This window comes from Cavia porcellus, unplaced genomic scaffold, assembly GCF_034190915.1.
Source record: "Cavia porcellus strain 051 isolate PalLab524CR breed Dunkin Hartley unplaced genomic scaffold, mCavPor4.1 scaffold_5, whole genome shotgun sequence".
NCBI lineage: Eukaryota > Metazoa > Chordata > Mammalia > Rodentia > Caviidae > Cavia > Cavia porcellus.
The window spans coordinates 61,422,776-61,450,739 of NW_026947488.1; the positions used below are offsets into that span (position 1 = coordinate 61,422,776).

The window sequence follows — 27,964 nt, forward strand, 5'->3', positions numbered from 1 at the left end:
CCAAGTTTTGTATGTGTGTATGGGAATCTGAACACACCAGGCTTTTGCTCACACTGCTATTCCTTAGTATGCATTTACTTTCTTGGTGATATTATCCACGACACACTTAGCATTGTCCAAATTCTCACGTTCTCGAAGATCAGCCATTAGTCTGTTTTCTAGGTTGGTGAGGTCCTTAAAGCAGATAAAAATGTAGGTCTAGTAGCACTTGTTAAGTTAGATACAGGAGGACTGTGCCTGGTAAGGAGAGTTTAGGCCATAGAACTTTAGCTTTCCTGTACATATGGATAATAAGTCCTCTTCCAGGAAACACAGTATTGATAATCTGCTTTTGGCACATAGAAGTTCAAAAAAGTTTGCTGAGTTGAATTGTGTTAATATTAAAGTCTTAGGCCAGAATTTGGACTTTATGAAGGTTTTAGCTGTGAGGTAGGTATTGGAAGGGTTAATGATCAACTTTAGCAGTTTCCTGTGGTTAAGAATGAGAGCTATGTACCTTGTACTTTGCCTGTTAGCTGGGGAAGCAGATAGACAAGCTCTCAACAGTTCAAACCCCTCAGGAAGTGATTCTTAAATTTCACTAACTATCAGAATTAAAATTATCTGCTAAATTATCACTGGCCATGTTCCATTTCTGACTCAGTAAGTCAGAGACAGAAGATTAGGGCATGGCAAACTGGGCAAGAGGGCATGACATATCAGTCATGTAGTTCCAGGAGACATATGCAGAACAAGTCCCAAAATCCTGCAACGGAGACCAATCAGAAAATACTCCTGCAACTGAGACCAATCAGAAAATCTTTAATTCTTCTTGCCAGAACAGAAGCAGGCTTTTGGTAGTATAGTGTAGACCTGTCCTCAGCCTAATGAGTGGACACTATAAGAAATGGCTGTCATTAATCTGTAGGCTTCCGCACTCTTTCACAGTGGTCGGCTCGCAGTCTGCAGTGTACTTGTTTTCCTTTTTTTTTTTGTCTTTTTCCTTTTTATCGGTACCAGGAATTGAACTCACGACTGCCTGCTTACAAGGCAGGCCCTTATGCCGCGGAGCTAAATCCCCAGCCCCTGTTTTCCTACTTTTAATTGGCCCACACTTAAGTGGCAGAACATGTTTATTTTCCTACCTTTAATAAATGTAAAACTTGCTACCTCTAGTGCTTGTTTCATCCAATTCTTTGCTCAAGACAAGAACATGAAATCTCTGGGAGTTCCTAAAACACGATAACAGGTCTGGAGTGAAATCTGAGCATTTTCATCCCTAAGAATTTTCATTTTCAACCTGACCCTTGAAACTGCTGTGTTGAACAAGACTCTCTACATAGACCAAACTTTAGCCAGAATCTACTGAATTCTCTTTTGAGTAGGCCTGACCTGGGGCTTCCAAGGTCCTTTCTTGTAGAGTCTAGTTTTAGCAAGAATCTTGCTTAGTTCCGCTGGAATTCTCAGTTGGTATCTGATCATTCCGTATCTGATCAGGTTTCGAATCTCCCACCATCCCGCAGGTGATGACGGAGTACCCTGGCCTGCTTCCAGCAAGATCTCTGTCACATGGGTTTAGCCACAGCCTCACTTTTCCCTGAAATTTCCTTTTAGCTACCTTCTCTGCTTCTTGGCTATAAATCTTTACTTTGTGTGTTCGGAGTTAATCTCAGTTTCTTATTGCAGTAGTTCTTGGTCTAAGAAGGTCCTTAATAAAGATTGTTTATCATTCTTTAACAAATGTCATGATTTTTAACAGGTCTTCTTAGAGACTCACTACAAGTTAAAGTCCCTGTGCTCAATACCTGACACATACTCAATAGAATGAGTCTCTTGAGTTTGAGCCTGACTCTACTATATCTTCAGTCTTGGTTCTAGATCAAATCCTTTTACCTTTCTGCTTCATTTGCCTTATTTGTGAAATCAGAATATGGGCTAGCTAATAATGCAAAAAAGCAACATGTCGCAGTGTTCAATTAACTTTCGCTAATTAATGTTTACTATTCACTCATTTTCTGGAGGGACAACAAAGCTGAGAGTCTAGATCGCCAAGATAGCTTAAATATAGTTTCTTTTTTGTGCAGCAAAGCACGCATAAGATCCGCCTCCGCTTTTTTTTTTCTGCATAACTCAGACCACAGCCTAAGGCCTCTAACACACACCCTTAGCTCCCAAGGGCGCTCAGTAGCCCAGCCCCCAGATCCCTACGTCCCACGGACGCTGCGCAGGCGCAGTCCCAGCTGTGTCCCGGCTTTAAGCACATGCGTACTCAGGTGCTTCAGTCCGACACTCGCCGGCAGAGCAACAATGGCGGCAGTAACGCGGGTAGCGGCGGCTGGAGCTAGGCTCAGGGTTCTGTCTGGTGGTCTCCGCACTGCGGTCCGCAGCCTTTGCAGCCAACCCACCTCCATTAATGAACGTATCGAGAACAAGAGAAATGCCGCGTTGCTGGGAGGAGGCCAGCGCCGAATCCAAGCGCAGCACAAGCGAGTGAGTTGAGGGGTCGACCGAGTCCCGCCCCTTCGCTTGTGCCCTATCCCAGCGCGCATGGCTCGCGGTGGGAGACGCCGCTCAGCCAATCGGCGCCGTGCAGGGCTGGGCTCAATGAGGGAGCTCGCTAGTAGGAGTTGTGGTCCTTGAAACCAGGATAGGCGGCTGTGTATTTGGTCTTACGTTGGACCCTTGGAATTTTAGACGGACCTTGCAAGGTTCCAGTCAGCTCTTCATTTAACAGCTGTAAACTTTTGGGCAATGTAGTATCTAGAAATCAATTTGTCTTATTTAGAAGGTGATCATAATTCTCCCTCAGAATCTTATTAGAACATGGACATAGTAAAAAAAAGATCTGCTTAGTCTTCTATTCTAGGAAAGAGCGGCGGCAAATTCTTTTTCTATGACCAGAACAGAAAAATAGAGACATGTGGTAGGGGAAATAATTTGGACACAACTTCATTAACCCTGAGTAGTGTGTGCTGCCCACAGATGGAGTACCCCCTCTGGGCCATCAGCGCGCAGGAAGCAGGTGGCCTATTTAGAAGTGTGCATGCTGCTCTGCGTTCTCGCTGGAGTGAGCAACTGATGCACTGCCTGGCACTGCCTGGATTGTTTTTCAGATTAATTAGTGAAAAAGGCAAGCATGACTACACATGACTACCGTTACTCATGAACCAGCTAGTAAAGTGCAATAAATAGTTTGGACACATATTTCCATGTTGCAACATAAGGTGATTTTTTTTTGGTAATACTTTTAAAAGTAAACATTTTTTCCCTAGTGCATCTAGGTTATACAGTTTTATACTTGCCTGGATTATACAGTTTTATAATTGCCTGGATTTTGAGTTGAGGGTCACATTTGACCTTCGAAGATACTGCGTGGGTAATTTAGCAGCAGAAAAAACTGGAAGAGGTGTCCTCAGGTTGGAACCAGGCTTGCTCAATGTGTCCGTGACTCGTGCTTGAGGCCATCCCAAAGTGCTGGGCAGGTTGTCAATAAGAGGGTGCAGAAGTGAACTCTTAACAGGTGTAGGGCACTCAGATACTACTTACAAGTATGGGGGAGGTGATTGAGAGAGCTGAGCTCAGAGGTGAGAAGATTTGAGTCCAAATCAAGTGTTGATTCATATGCCATCGCCATCGATTTCCATTTGAGAAAGGCCTGAAGGTGACAGTTCCTTTTTTACACTTGGTAGTGAATTACAAATGTGGTTGATGGTTTGTGGTTCCTGGAGGGCCTCCCTCCCTGGAGGGAAAAGATGTTAGATCATCCTCTGGAGAAGCCCACCCGTGTGCTCCAATGTACCCTTTGAGCAGGGTGAGTTGCTCAGTTCCTTCCTGGAACATTGTCTCATCCCTTCCCAGACAGAATGTGTTAGGTTTAGATGCAGCCTGCGGAAGGTTTTCTTTTGCCAAAGCTTTTTTGGTTGGGAGGCAGAGTCTACCTCTTTTAAACAGTTTTTGGAGTATTCTCCTAGGATAGATTTCCTTGAAATGGAATTAGCAGGTCAAATATTTTAGAAAATACACACTGCCAAATTTCTTTTCTCAACTTATTCAACTTTATACAACAATGTATAGGATGTATTATTGTTTAACACTTTCTTACAAGATTTGGTTGCTTTTCTCAGGAGGAGGTAGAGTGGCCTAGAATATTTGGTTGGGGCTGAGGTTTTAAGTGAAAGGATTTTGCCTTAGATAGGACACTACAGCAGTGAGAGGCGGAACCAAGGAATGTTTTACCTTGAGAGCATTTTCCCCACCCCTAGGCAATTTACCTGTGGTACAAAATGAGTTCCAATCACTGCTAGCGCATCAGTAATGCCCCTTTAGGCACCACCCCAGACCAAAGCTATATTGTATGCCCTCCACACCATGTGTCTGGCAGAGAAAGCCAGGCCCCGACGGTCATGGAGATTTTCTCCACATCTCCAATTTTAAGTGGCCTTAAATTTTAAGGCCACTTTTATATTTCCTGTCTCTCTAACCTCACTGAAAGTTTTATCATTAGGAACGCGAGAAATGGAGGTCTTTATTTTATTATTTGTTTGCACTCCTGGGAATTGAGATTACCCAGAGAAGCCTGAGCCACTGTCTTGCTAAATTGCTCAGGTTGGTCTCATAGTTGCTGTCTTCCTGTCTGGGATTATAGCTTTTGCATAGTGGAGGCTCTTGGGACATTGGGACATCTAACCTCACCTCTTAAGAATAATTTTTGGGGGGTTTTTGAGACAGGATCTTAGTATGGAATTCAGGCTGGCCTTGAATTTGAGATCTTACTACCTCTGCCTCCTGAGTGCTGTTTTTTGAACCCTTCTCAAGCTCATTACCACTCTGGCACTTTCCCTTTTACTTAGCAGTTACCTGTTGTGGGCTGTCCAGTAGGTGTGTAGTGTCTAAACAGCACCCCTGTGTGAGGTATTGGGCAGTAGGGGAGAAGAGCCCCATAAGAGCTCAGACCAGGACAATATGGGGTGGGGTTTAGGCCCCGTGAGGCATGTTTCTTAGATTTACAGGAAAAGCCTAGAAATCTGAAGGTAAAAACCTCAAGACCCTCCACTAAGCCTGTGTTAGATTTCTACCTACTTTCCAATTCTTTTTTTAAGATTCCTTAAGTCCCTCATAAATGTTTCTGGAATAGTTGGCTTGTTCTAGAGTTGGGTTCTCCTTACTCCCAATTCTCTTCACCTTTCTTGTCCTCCCCCCCACCTTTTTTTTTTGAATCAACGTCTTGCTGTGTAATCCCCTCTGGCCATGGATTCACTGTATTACCTGGGCTGGCCTTGAACTCACAGGGATCCTCCTTCCTCAGCCTCCCAGTGCTTAGGCATGTGACCCCGTGGGCAGCCCTCCTTCCTTATTTACCTTTCACAGTCAGGTGGCTCCTGAAACATCTACTCTGCTTTCCTCACTGTCTGAAATGAAATCTATTAATAACACTTGTTTACCTTGGGCAGGTCAGAGAGAATGGAGGCTTTCACATCAGGGCAAAGGGGCAAAACCTGTCTTCCTGGCTTTCTTATGAACGCTTCTTTGCTTATTAACTTTGATGACCTGACTGAGTGATCTTCATTGTGTTTTAGGGAAAACTGACCGCCAGGGAGCGGATCAGTCTCTTGCTGGACCCTGGCAGCTTTGTTGAGAGTGACATGTTTGTGGAACACAGATGTGCAGATTTTGGAATGGCTGCGGATAAGAATAAGGTATCTGCTTAAGCGGTGGTATGAACACTTCCCAGCAGAGGCTCTGCTGGCGGCAGACTTAGGGTCTGTGCAGCTTTCCTGAGTCTTTTGAGAAGTGCTGCTGGGGCCTTCAGTTCCCTCACTCCCTCCTCTTTGTCAGCAGGTGGAGTGGAGGTGGGCTGCTCATATCTCTGCATTGTAACTTGGTACTAGTTTTCAGTTCAGGGAAATGAACTGAACCCTTGGTTGAGGGTTTATTTCTGGGTGGTAGAGAATGACAAATCTGGAAAATGGGTCTCTCCAAAGACAGGAGAATGTTTTTCAGTTGTGCTTTGAGAACCAGGTTCTAAGGACCCTCTAAGTGCTGACCAGTGCCACTTTTGGACATGATTTAAGGTTATACCTCTGAGTTCTTGAGATCAGCAAAATGAATGCCGTTCATGGAATCACTGGACTCATTTTTGATCCATTTTTCCATATATGTGATTTCTGTGACCAAAGACATGTGAAGTTGGCACCAAACCAGCTCACTTCATTTGAGCCACTATGGACTGTACTGATTGCTGAGTTGCCATGAAAAATGGTATTTTAGTCGGGTGTGGTGGTGCACTCTTGTAATCCCGCCACAGGGGAGGCTGAGGCAGGTGGATTGTTGCAAGAGACCAGCCTGGGCTACAAATGAGTCCAAGCCCAGCCTGAACTGCATAGTGAGACCCTGTGTCAAAAAGACAAAAAAAAAAAAAAAAAAAAAAGGTATTTTAAAATTTTTGTAATGTTTTTGTTTTTGTTTTTGTACTGGGAATCAACACATAACCTTGCACTTGTCAGGCAAGCCCTATGCTGCTGAGCTATATCCCAGTTCCCTTTTTTATTTTTTATTTTTAAGTTTTTTTTTTTAAAGACAGTGTCACTCTGTAGCACAGGCTGGCCATGAATTTACAGTGATCTTCTTGCCTCAGTGCTATGACTACATGGATTTACCTCCAGGCCTTCTGGGTTTGCCTTTTTTAAGGTTTGAGACTGGGGTATGTGGCTTTGGAGATACTGCCATGCTTTATGTTTTCCTTCCAGTGAGCTTCTGACAGTGGTGGACAGAGCAGTGTCTTGATTATTTTTTTTTTCTTTTTTTTTTTTAATAGTGCAGGGGACCAAACCCAGAGCCTTATGCCTGGTAGGCAAGCACTCTGCCACTGAGTTGTGACCCCAGCCAGACTATTTTGTTTTTCGGAAGGAAGATGAAGTTTCAGAGTATAAACTTTTCACTCTCATCAGTGGAGTTTGCTTACTGTTGCAGGGTCAGGGAGGGAAGATAGGATTCCTTTGTGTTAGGCTGACTTTTAAGGAATTTAGTGTTTTTGGCTTTCCTTGAGGCATAGGGGCCATATTCATTGAAAGAGAAAAGTGTTTGGACTTTTTTAACCCTTACCTTTCTTTTCTCTGCTAGTTTCCTGGAGATAGCGTGGTCACTGGACGGGGCCGGATCAATGGAAGATTGGTTTATGTCTTCAGTCAGGTATTTCACAACTCCAATGTGCTGAACTTTCCTGACAGCCAGGAAAAAAATATGTGCAAGAGAATCTGGGGGAATGAAATCTTACAGTTTGGGGAAGGTGAGAGATCTACTTTCTCCTTTTCATTTCTTATGTTAGAGTATTACACTTATTTTCTTTTTCTTTTTTGGGGGGGGGAGGGTGCTGGGAATTGAACTCAGTACCTAGTGTTTGCCAGGCCGGCATTGTGCCGCTGAGCTGTTCATCAGCCCCTTACACTTTTTTCCTTAGGAAGGAAAAGTGAGCGTTGAACTCATGGCCTCATGCTTGCCCTGGGCCTGGGGTTAGGGGGTTCACTGCAGACTTGATGCCTCTGGTTAAGTTTCTTCAGAGAATAGGGTTTCTTTCTCAGCTCGAGATGGAGAGGCCTTCTGAAGTCTGCTTCCAACCCAGACTTTCTAACCTGTTTCCAGCCCTTCACACCTCTCTCCTCGCTTGCTTTCCAGGTTGTCTCCTCCTTGGTCACTCCTTCTGCACATGTGCAGGCTTCCATTTCTTCCCTCTAAGGAAGGGGTTCTTTGTTTTGTTTTGTTTTGTTTTTTTGGTGCCAGGGATCCAGCTCACCACCTTGTGCTTGTCAGGCAGGCGCTTATGCCACTGAGCTGAATCTCTGGCCCTAAGGGAGATGTTCTTGTGATTTCAGTTTGTCCAAGTTTATTCATTCTTTTCTGCTGTCGTGTGCCCATCCTTGGGGGTTGATTCTGTTCTTAATCCCTACTGTTGTCATTGTTTTCTTCTGCTTCCCTCTCCACCTCCTCTTTCTCCTCTGAGTTGCTCAGTCTGGGCTTAAACTTGTAGTCCTCCTGCCTCAGTCTCCCAACAGTGCTGGAATTATAGGCGTGGCCCAATGCGCTTGGTTTCTTTTTTCATTTTTGAGGCAGGGGGCAGGGTCTTTTTGCTAAGTTGCCCAGGCTGGCTTCAAACTCAGGATTCGCATGCGTTAGCCTCCTGAGTAGCTGGGATTATAAACTTGTGTCACTGTACTCAGCCTTGCTGTCTTTTAGGTGAGGGTTTAGGAGGAAGGCCACACTCACAAGAAGCCCTTTACAAAAGTAATGAAAGTCCGTAAGTAGAGACAACAGCTGTCACTTGTCAGAACAGCAAATGTTTCCCAGAAATAGAAATGCCTGAATGTTATCCATGGAATCTGATATTAGGGTTAATCCTGTGTAAGTTATTTCCTCAGATGCAAATCATTTTTATAAAGACTTAAGTCCTTTGTTCTTCACAATACATGAACTCCCTTTAAGATATTTTTATTCACTATTTGATGGAATCTATAAATCAGAGTTTTCTGTTTACTAACTTCTGCTACTCCTTTAAAAACATTTATCTATGCATTTTATTTCTTCTTTTTTTTGGTGGGCAGTGGTTTGAGATACGGTCTTGATGTGTAGTTCAGGCTGACCTTGAATTTACTGTGAGATCCAGGCTAGCCTCCACCTCAGTCCTCCTGCCTCAGCCTCCCGTGTGCTGAGATTACTGGTGTATCCATCATGCCTGGCCCATTCTTCTTACTGTTTTTTATCTCTGGTCAGTCATACTTTACTTGTTGATTTGTTTCCCTTTTAGGATTTTACAGTTTTTGGAGGCAGTCTGTCAGGAGCACATGCTCAGAAGATCTGCAAAGTAAGTGTTTAATATCAAAAATTAAATACTTTTATCAGTTATATGGTGCGTATGGAATATTTTGGGAATGTAAGTCACTGAGTTGGGTATTTGTGAAACAGATAGTATTGACCTAAAGGGATTCTTAGCAATTTTTTGTACCATGGACCTCTTTGACAGGCTGGCAAAGCCTGGACCCTCGTATTTTTACATGCTTAAAATATGTAAAATTATAAAGAACCAAAAATATTTAAAAATGTATTTGTAATATATGTACTTCTTTACCAATGCCTTAACATAACAAGATTAGCAGTAGATCTAGTAATTTGGTATAGTTTCCAAGTATGAATGAATAAAAATGATACTCAAGATTATCTGCAGCAGTTTTAATTTAACAAAAGCATCTGGTTTCTATTAATGACAAAGTCACAGGTATTTCTAAAACTGTTGTGGTTTATTGGCTACGTTCATATTTAAAGGAAATGCTAAAGATGAGGTTGAGTTAATAAAAATGTAAGTTTTTTGCTATCAAGATTCATAAACTGCTAAGTCCCTCTCTATGCCAACAGTTCCCAGGTTTACAGGGAGAGTCCAGGTCTCAACAGTAAAGAACAGTGTATTTTAACATCACTGGCAGAGACTGGGGAAGTAGCTCAGTGGTGCATTGCTTGCCTATCAGGCACAAAGCCCAGGGAGGTTTAGATATTCTGAGGAAGAACAAAAGTGGCAGTTTGGAGTTAATTGCACTGTTAGTAGCGGGCAGGGCTTCGCTCTGCAGTGTAACACCTGGTTTCTAAAGCCGTCCTGGCAAGTAGTCCTCCTGAGGCTGTGGGTTAGTCATGTAACTTTTTTTTTATTTGCAGTCCTTCTGCTCAGCCTCCCAGGATAGGGGTTACTTTTTTTTTTTTGTATTTTTGTATTTTTACCAGTACCAGGGATCGAACTCACAACCACACGCTTGCAAGGCAGGCGCTTATGCCACTGAGCTAAATCCCCAGCCCCCGTGGTTACTTTTAAACCTTTCTGAGTTCCATTTTTTTTTTTTTTGTGCTGGAAATTGAATTCAGGACCTGTGCTTACCAGGCAGATGCTAAGCCACTGAGCTATATCCGTGGCCCTGACTTCCCTCTTTTTACTGTCTCTGTTATAAAGGTTAAATGAGGCAATAGTGGTGAACATGCTTTGTGAACTTTCAGGGGCTGTAGAAATGCCCCTTATTATGCTGTCAGAGCTGCTGACCCATAAAAACAGTCTGTTGTGTTAGATGTAAAAGCAGGGCTGGGCCAACATTCGCTTCCATGAAAATACATCTTTGCCAATGTCTAAAACTGGTTCTTCCATAAGACCACCTATGAACTTTCTCCCCTTCCTTCCTTGTTCATCCCTCTCTCTCCCTCCTTCTGCTTCCTCCTGCTCCTCCCTCATTCTTCCCATTCTCCTTTTTTCCTTCTCTTTTCTGTCCTTTTTTTCCTTTCTCTCTTTTCCTGTTCTTCTCCTTCTTCCCCCTTCCTACTCCTCTTCTCCTTCCTTCTCTCTTCCCCATTTAAAAAAAAAAAAGAAAAAGAAAAATAACAACTGTTCACAATTCTGGCTGTTGAAGATACTACAGCCTGAGCCACTGGTTCTAGAAGTAGTTGCCATGAGCAGTGTTATTTTTTGCTAATGAGAAGTGCCTGGCCCTTGAATGTTGGGGGACTTTACTCAGCATTTTAAACACCTGGCCCTTGCCAGGCATGATGGTGCACACCTGTAGCCCTAGCACTTGGGAGGCTGAGGCAGAAGGGTTGCCTGAGTTCAAGGCCAGCCTCCTTTACACGGAGAGTTCAAGACTGGCCTGAACTGTTAAAGCAAGACTGTCTCAAAAACAAAGGCCTCAAAAATATATATCTGTTCCTTTGTCTTCCATGAAGATACCCAGTCATCATGAGGAATAAAACCAGTGTTCCTGCCTCCTGTGTGGAAAAATACATTCAGAACATTGTTTTGTTTGTTGAGATGGTCTTGCTGTATGTAGTTCAGGCTGGTTTTGGCTCACAATGCAGCTTAGGATGGCCTTGAACTTGTGGTCTTCCTGCTTCAGCCCTCAAGTGCTGGAATTACAGGGATGTACCTGGCTGCTCTCTGTACATTTTCCAGAAAACACCATGCTTTGTCAATGCTGTTTTTGATAACAAAAGCAGTTATCTCACAATCGGTTTCTCTGCTGTTTTCAGATCATGGACCAGGCCATAACAGTGGGTGCTCCAGTGATTGGACTGAATGACTCTGGGGGAGCCCGGATCCAAGAGGGGGTAGAGTCCTTGGCTGGCTACGCAGACATCTTCCTGGTAAGAAACTTTAATAGAGGGCAGAAGAGCACAGGCCCTGGTTCTTTAGGCTGTGTCCTGGCCTCAGCTTCTCTGCCCTCCTCATCGTTTTTTGTCCTAGTGTGTCTTTTCTGTGACTCCTTCCTGTGTCATGGGGGATGAGATGAAGGCTGGATGAAAAGAAAGAGGAGTGGGGAAGACTTTTTCCTGATAGAAGGCAGCTCACTGGGAAAAACGAGTCTTAAGAGGAAAGCATTTGAACTACTTTTTTTTCTTTCTTTCTTTTTAAATAAGAGGGAATAAGAAAGGTTAAAATGAATGGATTTGCTAGGATGTGATTTTTTTTTTTTTTTTCCTTTTCATTTTTATTGGTACCGGGGATCGAACTCACGACCGCCTGCTTGCAAGGCAGGTGCTTATGCCACTGAGCTAAATCCCCAGCCCCTAGGATGTGATTTTTTAAAAGTGCAATTAAGACTTCTTTTTTTTGGTTAACATATTTACCAGATCATTATACAAAGTTCAAACAGGACAAAGGAGAAATCACTCTAGTCTGACTATTTGGAGACATTTCACGAACATCATTTCATTATCTTTGTGCTTATTTATGGGCTGAAATTATGAGAGAAATGGAAAAAAACAATGTTATTTAAAGATACCAGTATACTGTGAGAGAGGGTATGGGAGGTTGGGGTGAGGGAGGGAGAAATGGCCAGAAAGAGCCTGGTAGCATTTCCGGGGAGCAGAGGGGAAGGAGAGAAGGAGACAGACATTGTCTCCCGTCAGGCTGTGGTTGCCACCCCTGGCATGCAGGCTGGTAAGCATTGTCGTCATTCAGGGTCCCTGATGCGATTCACCAGAAATACAGCCCATGTATTTTACCCCAGCTTTTTTTTTTTCCCCTTTCTTGGCAGAACTGGGGATTGACCCAGAGCCTTTGCATGGAGCTACATCCCCAGCCCTTCTTAAATTTTAAATTTTGAGACAAAGTCTCCCTAAGTTACCACGTTGCTGGGCTGAGGGGAACTTGCTCTTCTTTTTCAGTCTTCCCATTAGCTGGTATTATAAACGTGTCACCGCCTGACAGTATTTGCCCTTTATAAAATACTCTATTTGTAGGATTACTTATATTTATGGAGAAGTCACTTTTTATAGTTTCTAAACCTACTTCTTAATCTGTAGACCTGAGCTCCCAGGATAACACCCCAAGGAGCATTAGTTCCGTGGCTGGCTTGGTCTGAACAGTTCAGGCCTGGAAGGTCTATTTTGGCTCAAAGCCTGAAAATCATTTTGTGTTAGAAACAAAGGAAAGAAAGAATGGTCCCGAGAGAAGTGACAAAACCCACCATATTTTAGAGCTTGACTGGATTTTAGACCATCATCTAGTCTGACACATCTTGAGTACCAGATACGGGAGGTGTTTTGTTTTGTTTTGTTTTCCAGGAATTGGCTTTAGTGACTTTTAAGATCTTCATGGCTTAATTGCTTACTATTGCTGCTTCTGCTGCTTTTTATATTGATTTCTCCAGTTCTGCCTGTTGGTTATTTTTTTGGTAACTTTTTATTTTGACATCGTTTCTAACTTCATTGAAAACTTGCCACAATAATTCAAGAACTATTAGTTTTATACCCAGATGGACTACTTGCTTACATTTCCTGCTCTTGGGTGTATCATTTTCTTTTCATGTATACACATTTGGATATTATATATTTCTGGAACATCAAGAGTACATTGAAGATACTATGCTGTCTTTACTGGATATTTCTGAAGGACAAGGACATTTCCTTACATAACCATAACACAGTAAGCCCCTGACTTACAAACGTTGGAGTTGAGAACTTCCACAGATATCAATGGGCCTCGCATTACAAACATTTGTAGATGTGAACAAATTGCGAAAGTAGCTCCCATGTTTGGCGGAGACGGTCGCAGCCATGCTGCTGTGTGCTTGCTGTTCAGTGTGATAGTACACTGTAGTACAGTGCTCAGCAGAGCTCAGGATGTCCAGAAGCAAGAGGAAAAGCAGTAGGGATGCAAGGAAGTACAAAGCAATATGCAGTCTGTATCTGTGTTGAACGTATATATGACTCGCTTTGTCAGACTTACAAACGAATCTGATTTCTAAAGGTTCGGAATGGAATGTGTTCATAAGCTGGGGACCTACTGTATAGTAATGCTTCGTCTCCATTTGTGATGTAATCATGTGTTCTTTATAATGATATGCTGTAGTGTTAAATTAATTGATTTTTGAATGTTGTTTTTTATTCTTGTGATAATTCTCATTTTATCATGGTGTATAATTGATTTCTAAGGTGTGGGTTCCGTTTACTAGTGCTTTGTTTTAATGAGAATTCTTGTTCTACATTTTTAGGAAATATTGGTCTGTGATTACTTTGTGATGTTTTCTTTTGGTCTTTGGTATGAGACTAATTTTCACTTCGTTAAATGAGTTAGAAGTATTGCCTCTGAGGCAGGTTCATCATGTACTGGTTCCCAGTTTGCTAAGACACAAAACGCACAAGTTTATGAAGCAGACTTAAGCATAACATTAAGAGACAAAGGAAGCCTAGAATTAACTGAGAACTGATTCCCCAAGACACATGAGAGCTGTTTAGGTTGGACAGGGCCAGTGTGTGCACCACAGGTGAGAAACTCTACAGTGGACCACATCATGTGCTGGGCTGACATGGTGAAGGACACCCTTTTCTAAAGGGGAATAGACTGGAGTCTGGGGGTTCTGGCCAGCTCCTCTTCAACTCAGGTTGCTGCCTTCCTGGTACAGAGTATATCTTGCGAATTCTATGTGAGAAGGAAGGGAGGAACTGGATTAGTGTGAGGCTGCATAGAGAACTGTCTTGTTCCCTGTTCTGCTGTTAGGAAAGACTTGTAAAATGTTGATTTTTTTTTTTTTTCTCCCATCTCCCCTGGTGTGCTACAAATTGAACCCAAGGACTTATGTATACTAAGCATGTGCTGTACCACTGAGCTACATTCCTTCTTAATTCTTAATTCTTTCTTAAATATTTAGTAAAATTCATTCTCTGTCAGCTCTTTATCTTTTAAAACTGTTTAATTTGAAGATCTATCAAGTTTGATCTTTTCAGTGGCCAGTTCTTTTTCTGTGTGCTTTGTTTATTTCTGTTCTGATTTTTATTTCCTTCTTCCTGCTTGTTTGAAGTTTAGTTTTATTTTTTATAGTCCCTTAAGGTTATGTTAGGTTATTGATTTGAGTGTTTTTTTTTTTTTTAAATGCCCTCCTAGCTACAAATTGCCCTCTCACCAGTGCTTTCCCTGCATCCTAGAAGTTTTGGTATACTGTATTTTCATTTTTTTTATTCTGAAGTTTTTTTGATACTTTTAATCAAACTCATGACCTCGTGCTTGCCAGGCAGGTACTTGTGCCACTGAGCTATATCCCCGGCCCCTTCGGAAGTATTTTCGAACTGCTAGTTATTTATAAGTGTTTTAATTTGTACAGAATTGGTGAATTTTCAGTTTTCCTCTTGTTACTGAATCATAGTTTGATTTTATTGTGATTAGAAAGTTTACTTTGATTCTAATAATCTTAAGATTTTTGACCAGTTCATGGTCTTTCTTGGAGAATATGCCACTGTGCCTGAGAAGAATATGCCTTCTGTTGATGGAGAGTTGAGTGGTATAATCTCTAAAGCTACATTAGCTTATGATGTTGTTTATGTGCACTGTTCTCATATTAACTTTTTGTCTAGTTCTATCCATTACTCAAGGTAGAGTGCTAGATCTCCAGCTGAAATTCTGCATCTCTTTCTTCAGTTCTGTCAACTTTTCTTGAAATTATTTTGTGGCTTGTTGCTTCATGAATTTGGTGCTCTGTTAGATGCATATATTTTTACAACTTTTTAGGTATCTGGAACCTTTATCGTAATGTAATATCTTTGTGTTTTGTAACTTTTTTGGCTTTCAGCCTGCTTTTGTCTGATAGTAATACATCTACCATGATTATTTTTGGTTACTCTTTGCATGGAACATATTTTTTCTGACCTTGACTTTAAACTTTTTTGTGTCCTTTAATCTGAAGTAAAGCTGTTATAAACAATGAATAGATTGATTTTTCAGACAGGACTTTACTATGCTGTTCAGGCTGCTCTTGAACTCACTTTGTTTTTTAAACATCTTTTTAAAACATCTGTAGCCATATGCCTGTTTTTTGAGATAGGGTCTTACTATGTAGTTCAGACTGGCCTTGAATCAGGCTGGCCTTAAACTCCTGGCAATCCTCCTGCTTCAGCCTCTTGAGTGCTGGTTTTATAGGTCTATGCTACCACACTGGTAGATTGGTTATTTTTAAAAATTCAATCTGCTAATCTTTTTTAGTAGGGAAATTTAATTCATTTTCTTTTTTTGTTTCTTCTTGCTAATGGGAGTTAAACCCAGTGCCTGGCACATGCTGGGCAAGCAACTCATCAGTAGGCTATACTTTCAGCCTTTATTTCATTTACGTTGAAAATGTAATTATTGATAAAGCATGTTTTATTTCTGCTGTTTAGCTGTTTGTTTTCACTGTGTTAAAGCTTTTAGTGGCTTATATACTCCACCTCGGTCTTTTCTGTTGAGTTATGGCATTTTAGTTCACCTCATTTAATTTTTATTGTGTTTGAAATTTTTTTCCTTAGTGATTAGTTGATCAAAATTAATAACTCAAACTGATTGAAGTGAAACAGGGTCAGCCTTTGTAGTATGACAATACAGTGCCTGTGTACATTCCTGTCTTTTCTCTTGTTCATGTTGATATTGTGCTAGATTACCTCTTTATATATGCTGCATTCATTAACAAATTTATAGTTGTCTCATGCATTTGTCTTTCAAGTCATAGGAGAGGTAGAGATGTTACAAACTGAAATGTGCAATTATTTTTTAATGTAGGAAGTTGTATTTAGTATTTTTTTTCATAGTTTAATATTACTGTCTAATGGTCTTTTATTTCAGACTAAAGAATGCACCCTATAGTGTTTCTTTTTTTTTTTTTTTAATTTTTTATTTAAAGAAAAGGAAACAAAAGAATACATGGAGATTTTAAAAAAGGGTAGAAATGATACAAACTTACAGAAAAACAAACGGTAAGAAATTGCTGGTTGATAAGTTACACATTGTCATCTTAGAAGTAGCTGTTCATGTTATGGAATTGAAGCATTTAGAATGACATTCATAAAGTGACACTACAAACCCTTCTGCTCTATGATCGAACAAGAGCTCAGTAACATGGTTATCAGTCCTACACATTTGTTTTACTTCTCAAAGAGGGTAAGATTTAACATATCAAAACAGAACATAGCAGTTAAAAAAACAATTTAAAGAAATACAGATTTCATAGGAAGCCCACTGGAGATCTTGATTGTCTATCTAACTGTCTCTAGTTTTTTACAAATAGTTGTCCCCTTCTTCATCCACCTTATATACTTAGTGTATATTATAGAACTAATCAAATCATTGAAGACTTTTTAGGTCCTCAAGTACCAAATTAGGGAAGACAATAGTAACTACCAACTCATCTCTCCTTCTCTTTGTGATAGCTGTCCCCATCTCTACATATGCTGAAATTGAACTCAAGAAACCAGTCCAATGTCATTCTAATCAGCAAACATTAGTATTGCTAGAATTTCTATCATAATGCTACTAAATTAGCCTCGAGTTTCCTAGTGTCTCTTCCTCAGAGTATCTGTTCATTACATCTTACATTATATAATCTATTCCCATAAATAATTAAAAAGAAAAAAAGAACCCATGTGTGAATTTCCACATATATATCTATCCTCTCTGTGTTATAGGGAATACCAAGTCATAGCAAGCCAGCAAAACAATTTCCTAGAAAAACATGCAATGGATAAAACATTTAAGACCACAATATAGATGATCTTCCATAGTTACTATGTTTCCTCTTGTTATTTTCAATAGATTTGACCACCACACTGGCTTATTATAGTTAAATATAGTATCACCTATTTTTATAAAAACTTAACTTTGGCAGCATTGTAGGGTTTGGAAGCTGTTACTAATTAATACCAGTTTGGATATTCTTTACAACTTGTCATCCTCAGAGTAGTTGCCTCTACTTTTAGGGTTGATACTGACAAGCATACCAATTTCAAATAAAATCAGCCATGGTCAACCCATAGTCTTACGATTCAGATTCAATTAAGATCAGTCATAGTAAGACAATTTAAGTATTATAGGATTTCAGTTTAAGTTAATAGGAAAGTAAGGATAGTTACCATGGTATAGCCTGCTATTTTTGGGTCAAGATGTCTGTGTCCTCAAATCTGACATGAGCGGACAGACCAGAACAAATTTAATTCAATCTAAATATGGCACTAGGACTACTGTGTCTTTTAAATCGTTATACACCATTAGCAATGACCTCTGCTTTTTTTTTTTTAAATATAGTTTCAGAGCTGTCTCTACTAAAGACTAGCTTACCATCTCTGCCTCATGTCTGCTACTACACTTTTCTGCTATAATTTGTCCACCTTATTCCCTCATTCCATGGTCTGCCCCGTACACTGAGGCCTCTCTGCCACTGTAGCTGGAATCCTGATATCTCTTCCTCTCTTTCTCTGTAATGTCCTTCAGCGCTCTCTGTAGGGTTGGATTGGTGGCCACGAACTCCCACAGTTCCTCCTTGTCTTGAAAGTATCTTATTTCTTCATTAATTTTTAGAGAGAGTTTTGATGGATATATGAACTTTGGTTGCATATTTTTTTCTTTCAGGACTTGGAATATTTCTCCCCACTCCCTTCTTGACTTAAGAGTTTGTGTTGATAAGTCTGCTGTTATTTTGATAGATTTCCCGTTATAGGTAACCTGCATCTTTTCTCTGGCTGCTTTTAATATTCTGTTTTTTTGGTGGATTTCTGGGATCTCGATTATTATATGTCTAGGCGTAGATCTGTTTTGGTTGTAGGTAGCTGGTGTTCTGTATGCTTCTTTTATCTGGATATCATTTCTTTTTGCTATACATGGGAAATTTTGCTTTAATATCTCTGTGAATATTTTTTGTATTTCATTTTTGGATGTTCCTGCTTCCTCACTCACATTCTTTATTCTTAGGTTATGTATCTTTTTGTCATCTTCCAGTTTTAGAATTGCTTCTTTCTGGTTCCTTGTTATTTTTAAGAGGCTTTTTCTTTCACGTTCATATGTCCTAAATCTTTCTTCAAGTTTCAGAAGGCTATCTTTAGTTTCTGTCAAGGCATTTTGCCAATGTTCAATGGAGTTTTTAGTTTCCTGATATTCTCTTTGGATCTGTTTCATGTATTCTAAAATTCTTCTTCAGATGCTTCTCTTTCTTTTCTGATTTCCTCAGTTCTTCCATCTGTGTTCTCTTGGGTGGGGCTTGTCATTTCTTTAATTAATCTCTTTATATCTTGCCTCACTTGGATCAGGAGTACAGCTTTAAATTCCTCTATGAGATCATGTAGGTACTTTTTAATTTCAGCTGATGCTGTGTCGAGTAGTGGATGGTTACTGTGCTTGTTCTCTTCGGTGTTTACTTCTCCTGGGCTTATTTTCTCCTGTTGGGCAGCTGGAGATTTTTTTTTATTTTTATCTCTTGTCATGTTTCTGGTTTCTTTCAGACTGTCCTGGAGTTCTCTGGCCCTCTCCGATTTGCTTAGGGCCTTTCAGAAGCGTGCTGGCTTGAGTTTTTGCTGTCCTCCCCAATTTACTGTTATCTGGGGTAGGCTGGGATGCAGGGGCGGTACAGGCTAGTCTCTAGCCTCTGTGCCAGTTAGTTCCTAAATTAGGCTGTACTTTCTGGTTGTCACTGAGTTGTGACTATTTTGTATCCGCTCATTGGGCCCCAAGCAGAGGCTTGGTTTAGCCCCAGTAGCTCCTGCCAGTTCTCTTTGTACCAGAAGCAGCTGACTAATGTCACTATGGCACAGGGTCCTGCCCAAATCTCAGCTGTTCTCTTCCAGACCTCTCTGTGTCAGGAGCACCAGCACAGCAGAACTGCCCAAACTCTGTATGAGGCTGAAGCCAACACGTACTCAGGCTCTGCCCAATTCCAAGATGCCTTCCACTAGCCCTCCCTACAGGGGGCTCAGTGACCCCACTGAGCTGTAGGTTCTGCCCAACTGTAAAATGGCTGCCACCAGACTCTGTGTTATTGATGTCCCCGTGGTGGCGGGCACTGTCCCGTTCCAAGATGTTTTCTGGCCAACCCCGGCAGTCGCAGGGTCTCTAGTACTCACCAGGGTCCACGCCGCCCACCTTTCCCACGTTCCCAGCACAGCACTGATCGGTCAGAGATCCGCGCAGCGTGCACTCCCGGTACAGCACAGAATGGTCAGAAATCCGCGCAGCGCCTGGTATAGTGCGGAGTGGTCAGAAATCCGCGCTGCGTGCATTCCCGGTACAGGGTGGAACGGTCAGGAATCCGCGCTGCGTGCACTCCCGGCTCAGTGCGGAACCGTCGGAAACCCGCGCGGCGTGCCCTCGCGGCCTGGCGCGGAGCAGTCAGAAATCCGCGCTGCGTGCACTCCCTGTACGGCGTGGAGGGGTCAGAAATCCGCGCTGCGTGCAGCCCCGGCTCAGTGCGGAACCGTCGGAAACCTGCGCGGCGTGCACTCGCGGCCCGGCGCGGAGCAGTCAGAAATCCGCGCTGCGTGCAGCCCCGGCTCAGTGCGGAACCGTCGGAAACCTGCGCGGCGTGCACTCGCGGCCCGGCGCGGAGCAGTCAGAAATCCGCGCTGCGTGCACTCCCTGTACGGGTGGAGGGGTCAGAAATCCGCGCTGCGTGCACTCCCGGCTCAGTGCGGAACCGTTGGAAACCCGCGCGGCGTGCACTCGCTGCCCGGCGCGGAGCAGTCAGAAATCCGCACTGCGTGCACTCCCGGTACGGTGTGGAAGGGTCAGAAACCCGCGCGGCGTGCCCTCCCAGCACAGTGTGGAGCAGCGTTTGGCTTTGGAGCTCGAGAGTCTTTCACAATCTCCTCTGGTGTAGCTGGGCAGTCAAAAGCCAACACAGCTTTTCCTGTTGCGTCCATGGGTTAAACTGTTGATTAAAAGGCGCAGGATTTGCATCTTCCCGTTTTCAGCCTTCACAGTCTCAGCACGACTTTAAATCCTCCAGCTGCACTGTCTTGGTTAATAAGAATCGTTATCCATTTGTCTGGCCCTCTCCATGTTGTGATATTCTAGCTTTTAATATGATTTCTCCGGAGAGACTCTCCGCCTGATCCTCTAGTTAGCCGCCATTTTCTCCTCCCCCTATAGTGTTTCTTGCATGATTGTCAACTACAAATGAACTTCCTCAGCTTTTATGTCTTTGTCTGGAAATATCTTATTTTTCCTTTATTTTTAAAGATTAGCTTTCCTAAATATAAAACTATTTTGCTTTTTATTTGTATTCATGTTTCTCATATAAGAAAAACTTATTTACTCACTTATTTATTTTATTGGTATGTGTTTATAGTACATGATCTCATTCCTTGTAAGGAGTTGGTGCATGTACATAGCACACATGTTAATTCTTCATCTCCTTCCTTTCCCTCCTCTCTCAATCTCTTGGTTCTATTCCTTTTTACAAAAGATTTATCTATTTCCTATTATTTATTTTTTATTTTGCTTTTTATTTGTATTCAGGTTTCTCATATAAGAAAAACTAGGCAATATTTAAGCTCATGTATCTGATTTATTTTACATAACATTGTGATCTCAGTGTGCTGGAGGAAGATGGCAGAACAGTAAGCAGCAGGGTAAACAGCCTCCCTGAGAGAAACAGTCCAGATGCTGGAATATAGCATCATGGGGAAGATAAAAAGGAAGGAAGTGGGTCCCCTTGACTCAGGAGGAACCTAAAGTGAGAATTGAAGCCGAGGGAGAGGGAAGGGGAGAGGGAAAGGGGAAAAAAAAAAAAAACAAACTTAATCTTAAATGGAGAAAAGCAATAGTTGGTGGTGCTTTCACCCAGAGCTGGAACCACCATGGGAGAAAAGCTGTTGAAATCTAGGGTCCAGTGAAGGCACAGTGAAGGCAAGCCCAACGACCCCTGTCGGGAGATGTGGTGGCAAAGGGGAGCAGCAGACTGGAGACCTTCACTCGTTGGCAGTGAGTATGGGGGACTTAATTTTCCCTCAGGAGTGGGCCATTGACCGGGGCCATTTTGGAGCCTGGCAGGATAAGCCCAGAGCCAGAACTGCAGCTGGCTTCATTCAGCCACTCCTAGCTTGGCGCAGACTGGTGGAAATTGCTTGGACTGAGTCCTGCCCCAGTACACATTCCAACAGCCATGGCCGAGGTTTCCCTAAAGCTATCCCCAACCAGCTCCGCCCACTGCATGTACTATATGTGATAAGGGCTCCTGGCTGTTAACCAGCCTGGGAGGGAGGCAGCAGCCTGCCCCAACCCTGCTTGCACTCCAGCGGCCACCAGTGGCCCTACACCAGTGCACCCAATGGTGACCATCAGATATCCCTAGCTAGCACAGGGTAGAAAAAGCAAACAGTCTCACTTCAGAGAAATTGTAGTCAGCACAGGAAGTGCCGGGGATTCCACTACCCACTTGTCTAGAATAAACTGGGAACATGACAAGAGGAAGAGGCAAAAGGCAGTCTCTGGCCTCCAACCCAAGCAGTACTGGTTCAGGAGATTTAATCACGGAAAAGATCAGATACTCCTGAAGTTTCTGAAGCAATAACAACTGAAATAAGGAAACAACTTCAAGAGGCTATAAAAGGACTTAGAAATACTCTCTCAGGTAAAAGAAGAAATGAGAAACATAATAAAAGAATTTTATTTATTCTAAGCACCTCTAAAGAAGGTATAGGTAGAAGAATAGAGGAGCATACAAAATTGAGGGAAAAGAATATAAAAAAGATTTAGAATACATGAAACAGATTCAAAGAGATTACCAGGAAATTAAAAACTCCATTGAAAGCTGGCAAAACTGCTTGAAAGAAACTAAAGATAGACTATCAAACCTTGAAGAGAGGTTTGCAGCTTGCAATCATGAAAGGAAAGGTCTTGTAAAAATAACAATGAACCAAGAAGTAACAATACAAAGGCTACAAGATGATAAGAAGAAGTATAATTTAAGAATAAAAAAGTGAGTGAAGAAGCAGGGGTAAACACAAATGAAATACAAAGGCTATTTACAGAAATAATGAAAGAAAACTTCCCAAGCATGGGAAAAGGAAATGATACTTAGATAAGTGAGGCATACAGAACCCCAGCCAGGCATAACCAAAATTAATCTATACCCAGACATAAATAATCAAGATCCCAGAAATTCAGCACAAGAACAGAATATTAAAAGCTGTCAGAGAAAAGAAACAGATCACCTATAAAGGAAAACCCATCAGAATCATGACAGATTTCTTTACACAAACCATCAAATCAAGAAGAGCTTGGAGTGAAATACTCGCAAGTCCTGAAAGAAAATAATCTCCAACCCAGATTGATGTACCCTGAAAAACTACCTTTCAAAATTGATGGAAAAACAAGATGTTTCCATGACAAAGAACAACTGAAGAAATTCATGACTGCCAAACCAACCCTACAAAAAGTACTGAAGGACATTGTAGAGAAAGAGAAAAAAGACCATGGTTTCAGGAATAGCGGTAGAGGGGGCTCACTGAACGGGGCAGACAGTGGAAGGAAGGGGAAAGTAGGCAACCAATGGCAGAAAAATAGCATAGCAGCTATGAGGAAGAGAAGGATGGCTGTAATCACTAATATAGATGGCCTCAATTTACCAATAAAAAGAAACACAGAGTGGATCAGGAAATAGAGTCCATCAGTATGCTTTACATAGGAAATACATTTAATCCAAAAGAGGGTTTATAGACTAAAAGTCAATGATGAGAAAACAATGCTCTATGTGACAGGGAACAGAAAAAAGTGGAGGTAGCTTGCCCAACAGCTGCAGATTGGTTAGAAAGACATGATGACACTTTTATGCAATGGAAAACTAATCAGCTATAAAAAAGAAAACCTTGAGGCTCTTGTAGGTAAATGCATACAACTTGAGACCATGCTCAGGGGTTAAAAAGGTTCAGAGTCACTTCGGTGAATAGCAGGCTGCCACCCTAATGTAAAACCTAAAGGAGTTAGTGGGATCCAAAATGTACAATGCACTCTGTGAAAGTGAAAAGGGAGGAATTGTCTAAAAAGGGAAGGTGGTGGCCATTGTTAATCCATTATCATGATTTGAAACCCATATTGTTTTCATTTTTCTGTTTAGTTTGGTTTTATTCTGTTTCAGTTTGTCTACTTACATTAGATTTGATGGCATGGAGAGCTTTTCCAAAGATAGCAGGATATATTATGGTAACCATTTTTTATTTCCTATTAGCTTGATTTGAAGCCCTGTATTGCTTTCATTGTTTTGTTTTGACTGATTTTATTCTGTTCTGTTTTGTTTGATAGTACCAAGTCTGATGGTATAGGCAACTACTTGGAGTACAATAAGATGCATTATAATACCCATTGTGGTTTTACTATTATTTTCTTTTGAAGTCCTATAGTATTTCTATTGTTTTGTTTTTATTTGTTTTATTCTGTATTATTTTGTTTGATTTATTATGCCTGATGATATGGGCAATTCTTTTGAAGATAACAAGAGGCATTATGGTAGCCATTGTTGATCTCCTTGTATTTTGTTTTTAAGTCATGTACCATGTTGTTCCTTTTGTTTTGATGGACTCTATTTTGTTTTGTCTCATTTGGTTTTATCCTCTTCAAAATAAAAAAAGTCTTTGCCTATGCCTCCTTCTTCAAAGGTTTACCTATTACCTCTAGCAGACTTCCTCTTTTAATATTTAGATTTTTGTTCTATTTTTATTCTGTTTAGTACATAGAAGCATGAGTCTAGATTTAGTCTTCTGCATGTGGATACCTGATTTTCCCATCACCATTCATTAAACATGCTTTCCTCTGTTCCTCTGTTCCTAAGTGTATGTAGGTCCCTCTCTTAAAGATCAAGTAACTGAGCATGTCTGGAGTTGTTTCTACATCCTCTCTTCTGTTTCATTTCTGTTTCATTTCCATACAAGTTTGTTTTCTTGGGCCAAGAACATGCTGTTTTGTCACTGTACTTTTTGTAATACAGCTTAAAGTCTGAGATTGTGATGCTTCTTTTTTGCTCTTGCTCAAGATTGCTTTTGCTATTTTGGGCCTCTTTATATTCCGTATGGAATTTTAGTTTTTTTCTAGTTCTGTGAGAAATGCTCTTGGTATTTTGATTGGAATTTTACAAATGAACTTCCTCAGCTTTTATCGAGAAATGTCTTATTTTTTTCTTTATTTTTAAATATTAGCTTTGCTGACTATAGAATTTTTTTTGAAGGGGTAATTTTAAACAAGGTCTTGCTATGTAGTTTAGGCTGGTTTGAAACTCACTATGTAGTTCAGGCTGACTTCTAATTTTGGAGAATCCTCTAGCCTCAGCCTCCTGAGTGATGATAGTAGGGATATGCACTACATTCCTGGCTTAGATATAGAATTCTTGACAGTTTTTTCTTTTAGTACTTTGAATATATCCAGCTGCCTTCTGGCCCCTTTCATTAATCTTACTGAGATCCCTGGCATGTGTGTGGAAAGCTGCTTCTTGTCTTGCTACTTTCAAAGTTTCTTTTTGTATTTGGGTTTTGATAGTTTGACTGTGTGTCTCCCTAGGAGAGTGAATTTGTATCCCACTTGGAATTATATCAGACTTACTGGATATGTATACTCTTAACTTTGATCAGATTTGGGAAGATTTTGGCTGTTCTTCAAATATTTTATCAGACCTTTCTCTCTTCTGGTATTCCTATAATTTGTATGTTGGTATGTTCGATGTTCTCTCACAGATCCTCAGGCTCTGTCCATTTTTCTTTCTTCTGTTCCTAAGGCTAGGTAATGTCAATAGTGTTATGTTCAAATTTCTTGACGCTTTTTTCTGCATACTCAGATCTGCTGTTGAACCCTTCTCGTGAACTTTTCATTTTAGTTGTTCCAGAGTTTCTGCCTGGTTTCTTATTATGGTGTCCTTGCTTTGTCCAGACATTGTTATCTCGATTTCCTTGACTTTTTCCATGTTATCCTTTAGTATCAAACATATTTAAGGCAGTTCCTGTAACATCTTTGACAAATAATTCCAGTAGTCTCAAAAACAAACAAAGCACAACTGTTATGTGAAATATTAATACACTGACTTATTTTTTTAGACTTAAAAAATGTTTTGATGATTGCTCTCAAAGTTTCAGTATGTATTTTAATTTATCATGATTATTTCAAATTAATGCTGCCTTAATTCTGGTAAAAGATAGGAACTTTGCTCCGAGATAGCTCCATTTTTATATTCCTTCATTTGTGTTCTTATTAAGTCCCTGAAATACAGTTGTATAGTATATTTTGTTATTTAAAGTATTAAGAGAAATATATGTAGTATTTAACCAAAAAATTTACTATTTTCAGTACTCCTAATTGCTTCTTGTGGGTTTGAATTACTGTGTCCTTTCCTTTGGCCTTTCCTTTGGGCTGTCCTGAGCCTGTGTGGGTGGTGGCAGCAGCAGCCTTAGTAAAGGATGCCACAGACTGTCACTGTGTTTAGCTCAAGTTTTAGCAAGGTTTTTTTTTTTTTCTTTAAATGAATAAACATTTCATAACTTGTTTGTTCACATTTTTTTTTTATTTAAGAGGAAAAAGAGAAAAACACAAAACAAAACAAAGCAGTGTAAGGTTACACATAATACAGAACTACAAAAAAAATACATAACAGTAAGAAATTACCTGTTAATATTTGAACCATTTCCGGAGCCCTGGATACTTATTTTTGACAAGTTTGTTCAGTTTTATATTTTTGCAGGGAGAAGATTGCAGACTCTTCTCAGCTTTAGCTAAAAGTGTGTGCCCATTATATGGTGGAGAGTGTAGAGCCTTTCTGTACTGTTGTTATCTGTGTCCCATGACTACAGAGATTGGGCTCAGAACCAACGGAGGCTGAAAAGTGGACCTACTTTTCCTGGTGTGATTGGGACCTGTGACCTTGCCAGGGTCTTCAAGTCCCCAAGTTCTGTCTTTCCCAGAGGTGGCCTGAGGCTTATTTTGTCATAGCTCCCTTGTCCTCCCTTTTGGGCCCCTCCTTTTCTGCTCTCTTTGATTTCCTGGGAATATACTGACCTTGAAGATTTTGTGTAGACCAGCACCTGTTATGCAGCTCTGTGACTGTGTGTGTGTGTGTGTGTGTGTGTGTTTGTGTGTGTCTCATGGAGGGTGTAAAGAAGCTCAAAATAGTGTCAGGGCTCCAGGATAAGTGTTGCTTTTTATACTGAGATTTTCATTCCCCTTCTAGGTGACTTTGTACATTAAAGGTTGCTGGGGGCTGGGGATTTAGCTCAGCGGCATAAGCGCCTGCCTTGCAAGGAGGCAGTCGTGAGTTCGATCCTTGGTACCGATAAAAAAAAAAAAAAAAAATCCTTGCTGGGCCTGAGGTGTGTTTGCAGCTGGGCAAGAGTAGTGGGACTCTCTAGCTATATTCTCACGGAGTTTTAGGGTAACTCCTGCTAAAAGGGAGAGAAAAGAGTTCTTTGCCCCAGAAAGCAATATGCTCACCATCCAAAGTTACGGGGAAAATTTATATGCATAATTCTGGAAGAACTTCACTGACTGGGTCTCTGTTGCCTCCTAGGTACAGTTTCTCTGGAAGGGAAGCCAAGTGTTACTTTTTTGTTGCCTTTATCTTTTTGTAGATACTGCCTTGAGTATATCTGTAACCAGATTCTGCCTTTCATTCTCTGCAGAGAAATGTCACCGCATCCGGAGTCATCCCTCAGATCTCTCTGATCATGGGCCCGTGTGCTGGTGGGGCTGTCTACTCTCCAGCCCTCACAGACTTCACGTTCATGGTGAAGGTAAGAAAGAAGGATCTGTTTCTGATGTCCTTTGAGAGTCCTGAAATTCCTTATCTGCACCAAAAATAATTCCTGACCCAGATCTAGGTTGCTATCTGTATTCTGATTGGCGTTCAGTGGAGTGATAAGTTCTTAATACAGAGAGGGTTTTAGCACAAAATCTGTAGCTTACGAGGTTCAGGGGAAAAAGAAGGTGCTTATGTGCTTCATTGGTGAATGATTTTACTTGTTGACCTGAATTGCAAGTGGTTTTCAGGTAGTCAAAAGATCCTGTCCTCTGTGTATACAAATGACTGTTTACTGGATCCTATTCAGAAGGTATCTCATGGGAGTTTTTCTGTAATCTGTTTTATTGGGAAGCTGTTTCTGATGTTGCATGTTTATTTCAACTGTTTACCATTTTCTTTTTTATAATGGTAATGGACGAATCTGACATCCACTTTCATTTGATATTTGCGTGACTTTAATGGAATGATATTTTAAATGATTTATAAAAGAAGCATTGAATTTACATTTGGGTAATTACCCATACTCTGGACATTTAAAAAAAAACCAGCTTTTATCTCTTAAAATATTTACAAAAGTAAGCAGTAAATACCCAGACAGAAAGATGGAGGTGGGCGGAAAGTAATGATAGTCATTCAGTGTGGGAAGACAATTGGGGAGCAGCTGTAGTTGGGAAACACTTTTTCTCAAGGCACTTTGGCAGTAGCAGTTCAGAAGTTTCAAAAGTGCTTACACTCTGACCCAACTATTTCGTTACTTGTGACATACTGAAAGCAACATATATGTTCAAACAACAGGGATAGCTTTCAAAAGTTAAGATGACCAAATCGCTTACTTCCTGAATAAAGCAAAATTCCCTGAACTCTGCATATTAAGTCAATCTGTCTGTCTATATCTAGCTGGTGCTGCAGTGTCTCTTCTTTGCTGCTGTTACGAATGGAGGCATGAGACCGTTGCCTCTGGCTGAGGG

The 27,964-nt window shown here is 41.1% G+C and overlaps 1 protein-coding gene across 2 annotated transcripts in view; it reads left to right on the forward strand.

The window, feature by feature from the left end:
* The first annotated feature begins 2,232 nt into the window (after positions 1 to 2,232).
* The window catches only part of Pccb (propionyl-CoA carboxylase subunit beta), a 94,690-nt gene continuing 68,958 nt past the window's right edge, over positions 2,233 to 27,964 (forward strand). The window contains exons 1-6 of one of the 2 annotated variants that reach the window (XM_003476736.5): positions 2,233 to 2,469; positions 5,556 to 5,675; positions 7,099 to 7,167; positions 8,777 to 8,833; positions 11,026 to 11,139; positions 26,878 to 26,988. In XM_003476736.5, the coding sequence (XP_003476784.1) occupies positions 2,287 to 2,469; positions 5,556 to 5,675; positions 7,099 to 7,167; positions 8,777 to 8,833; positions 11,026 to 11,139; positions 26,878 to 26,988 (654 nt within the window). In that variant the 5' untranslated portion in view covers positions 2,233 to 2,286. The remainder of the gene's footprint in view (positions 2,470 to 5,555; positions 5,676 to 7,098; positions 7,168 to 8,776; positions 8,834 to 11,025; positions 11,140 to 26,877; positions 26,989 to 27,964) is intronic. The other variant, XM_013159936.3, reaches the window with a different exon arrangement.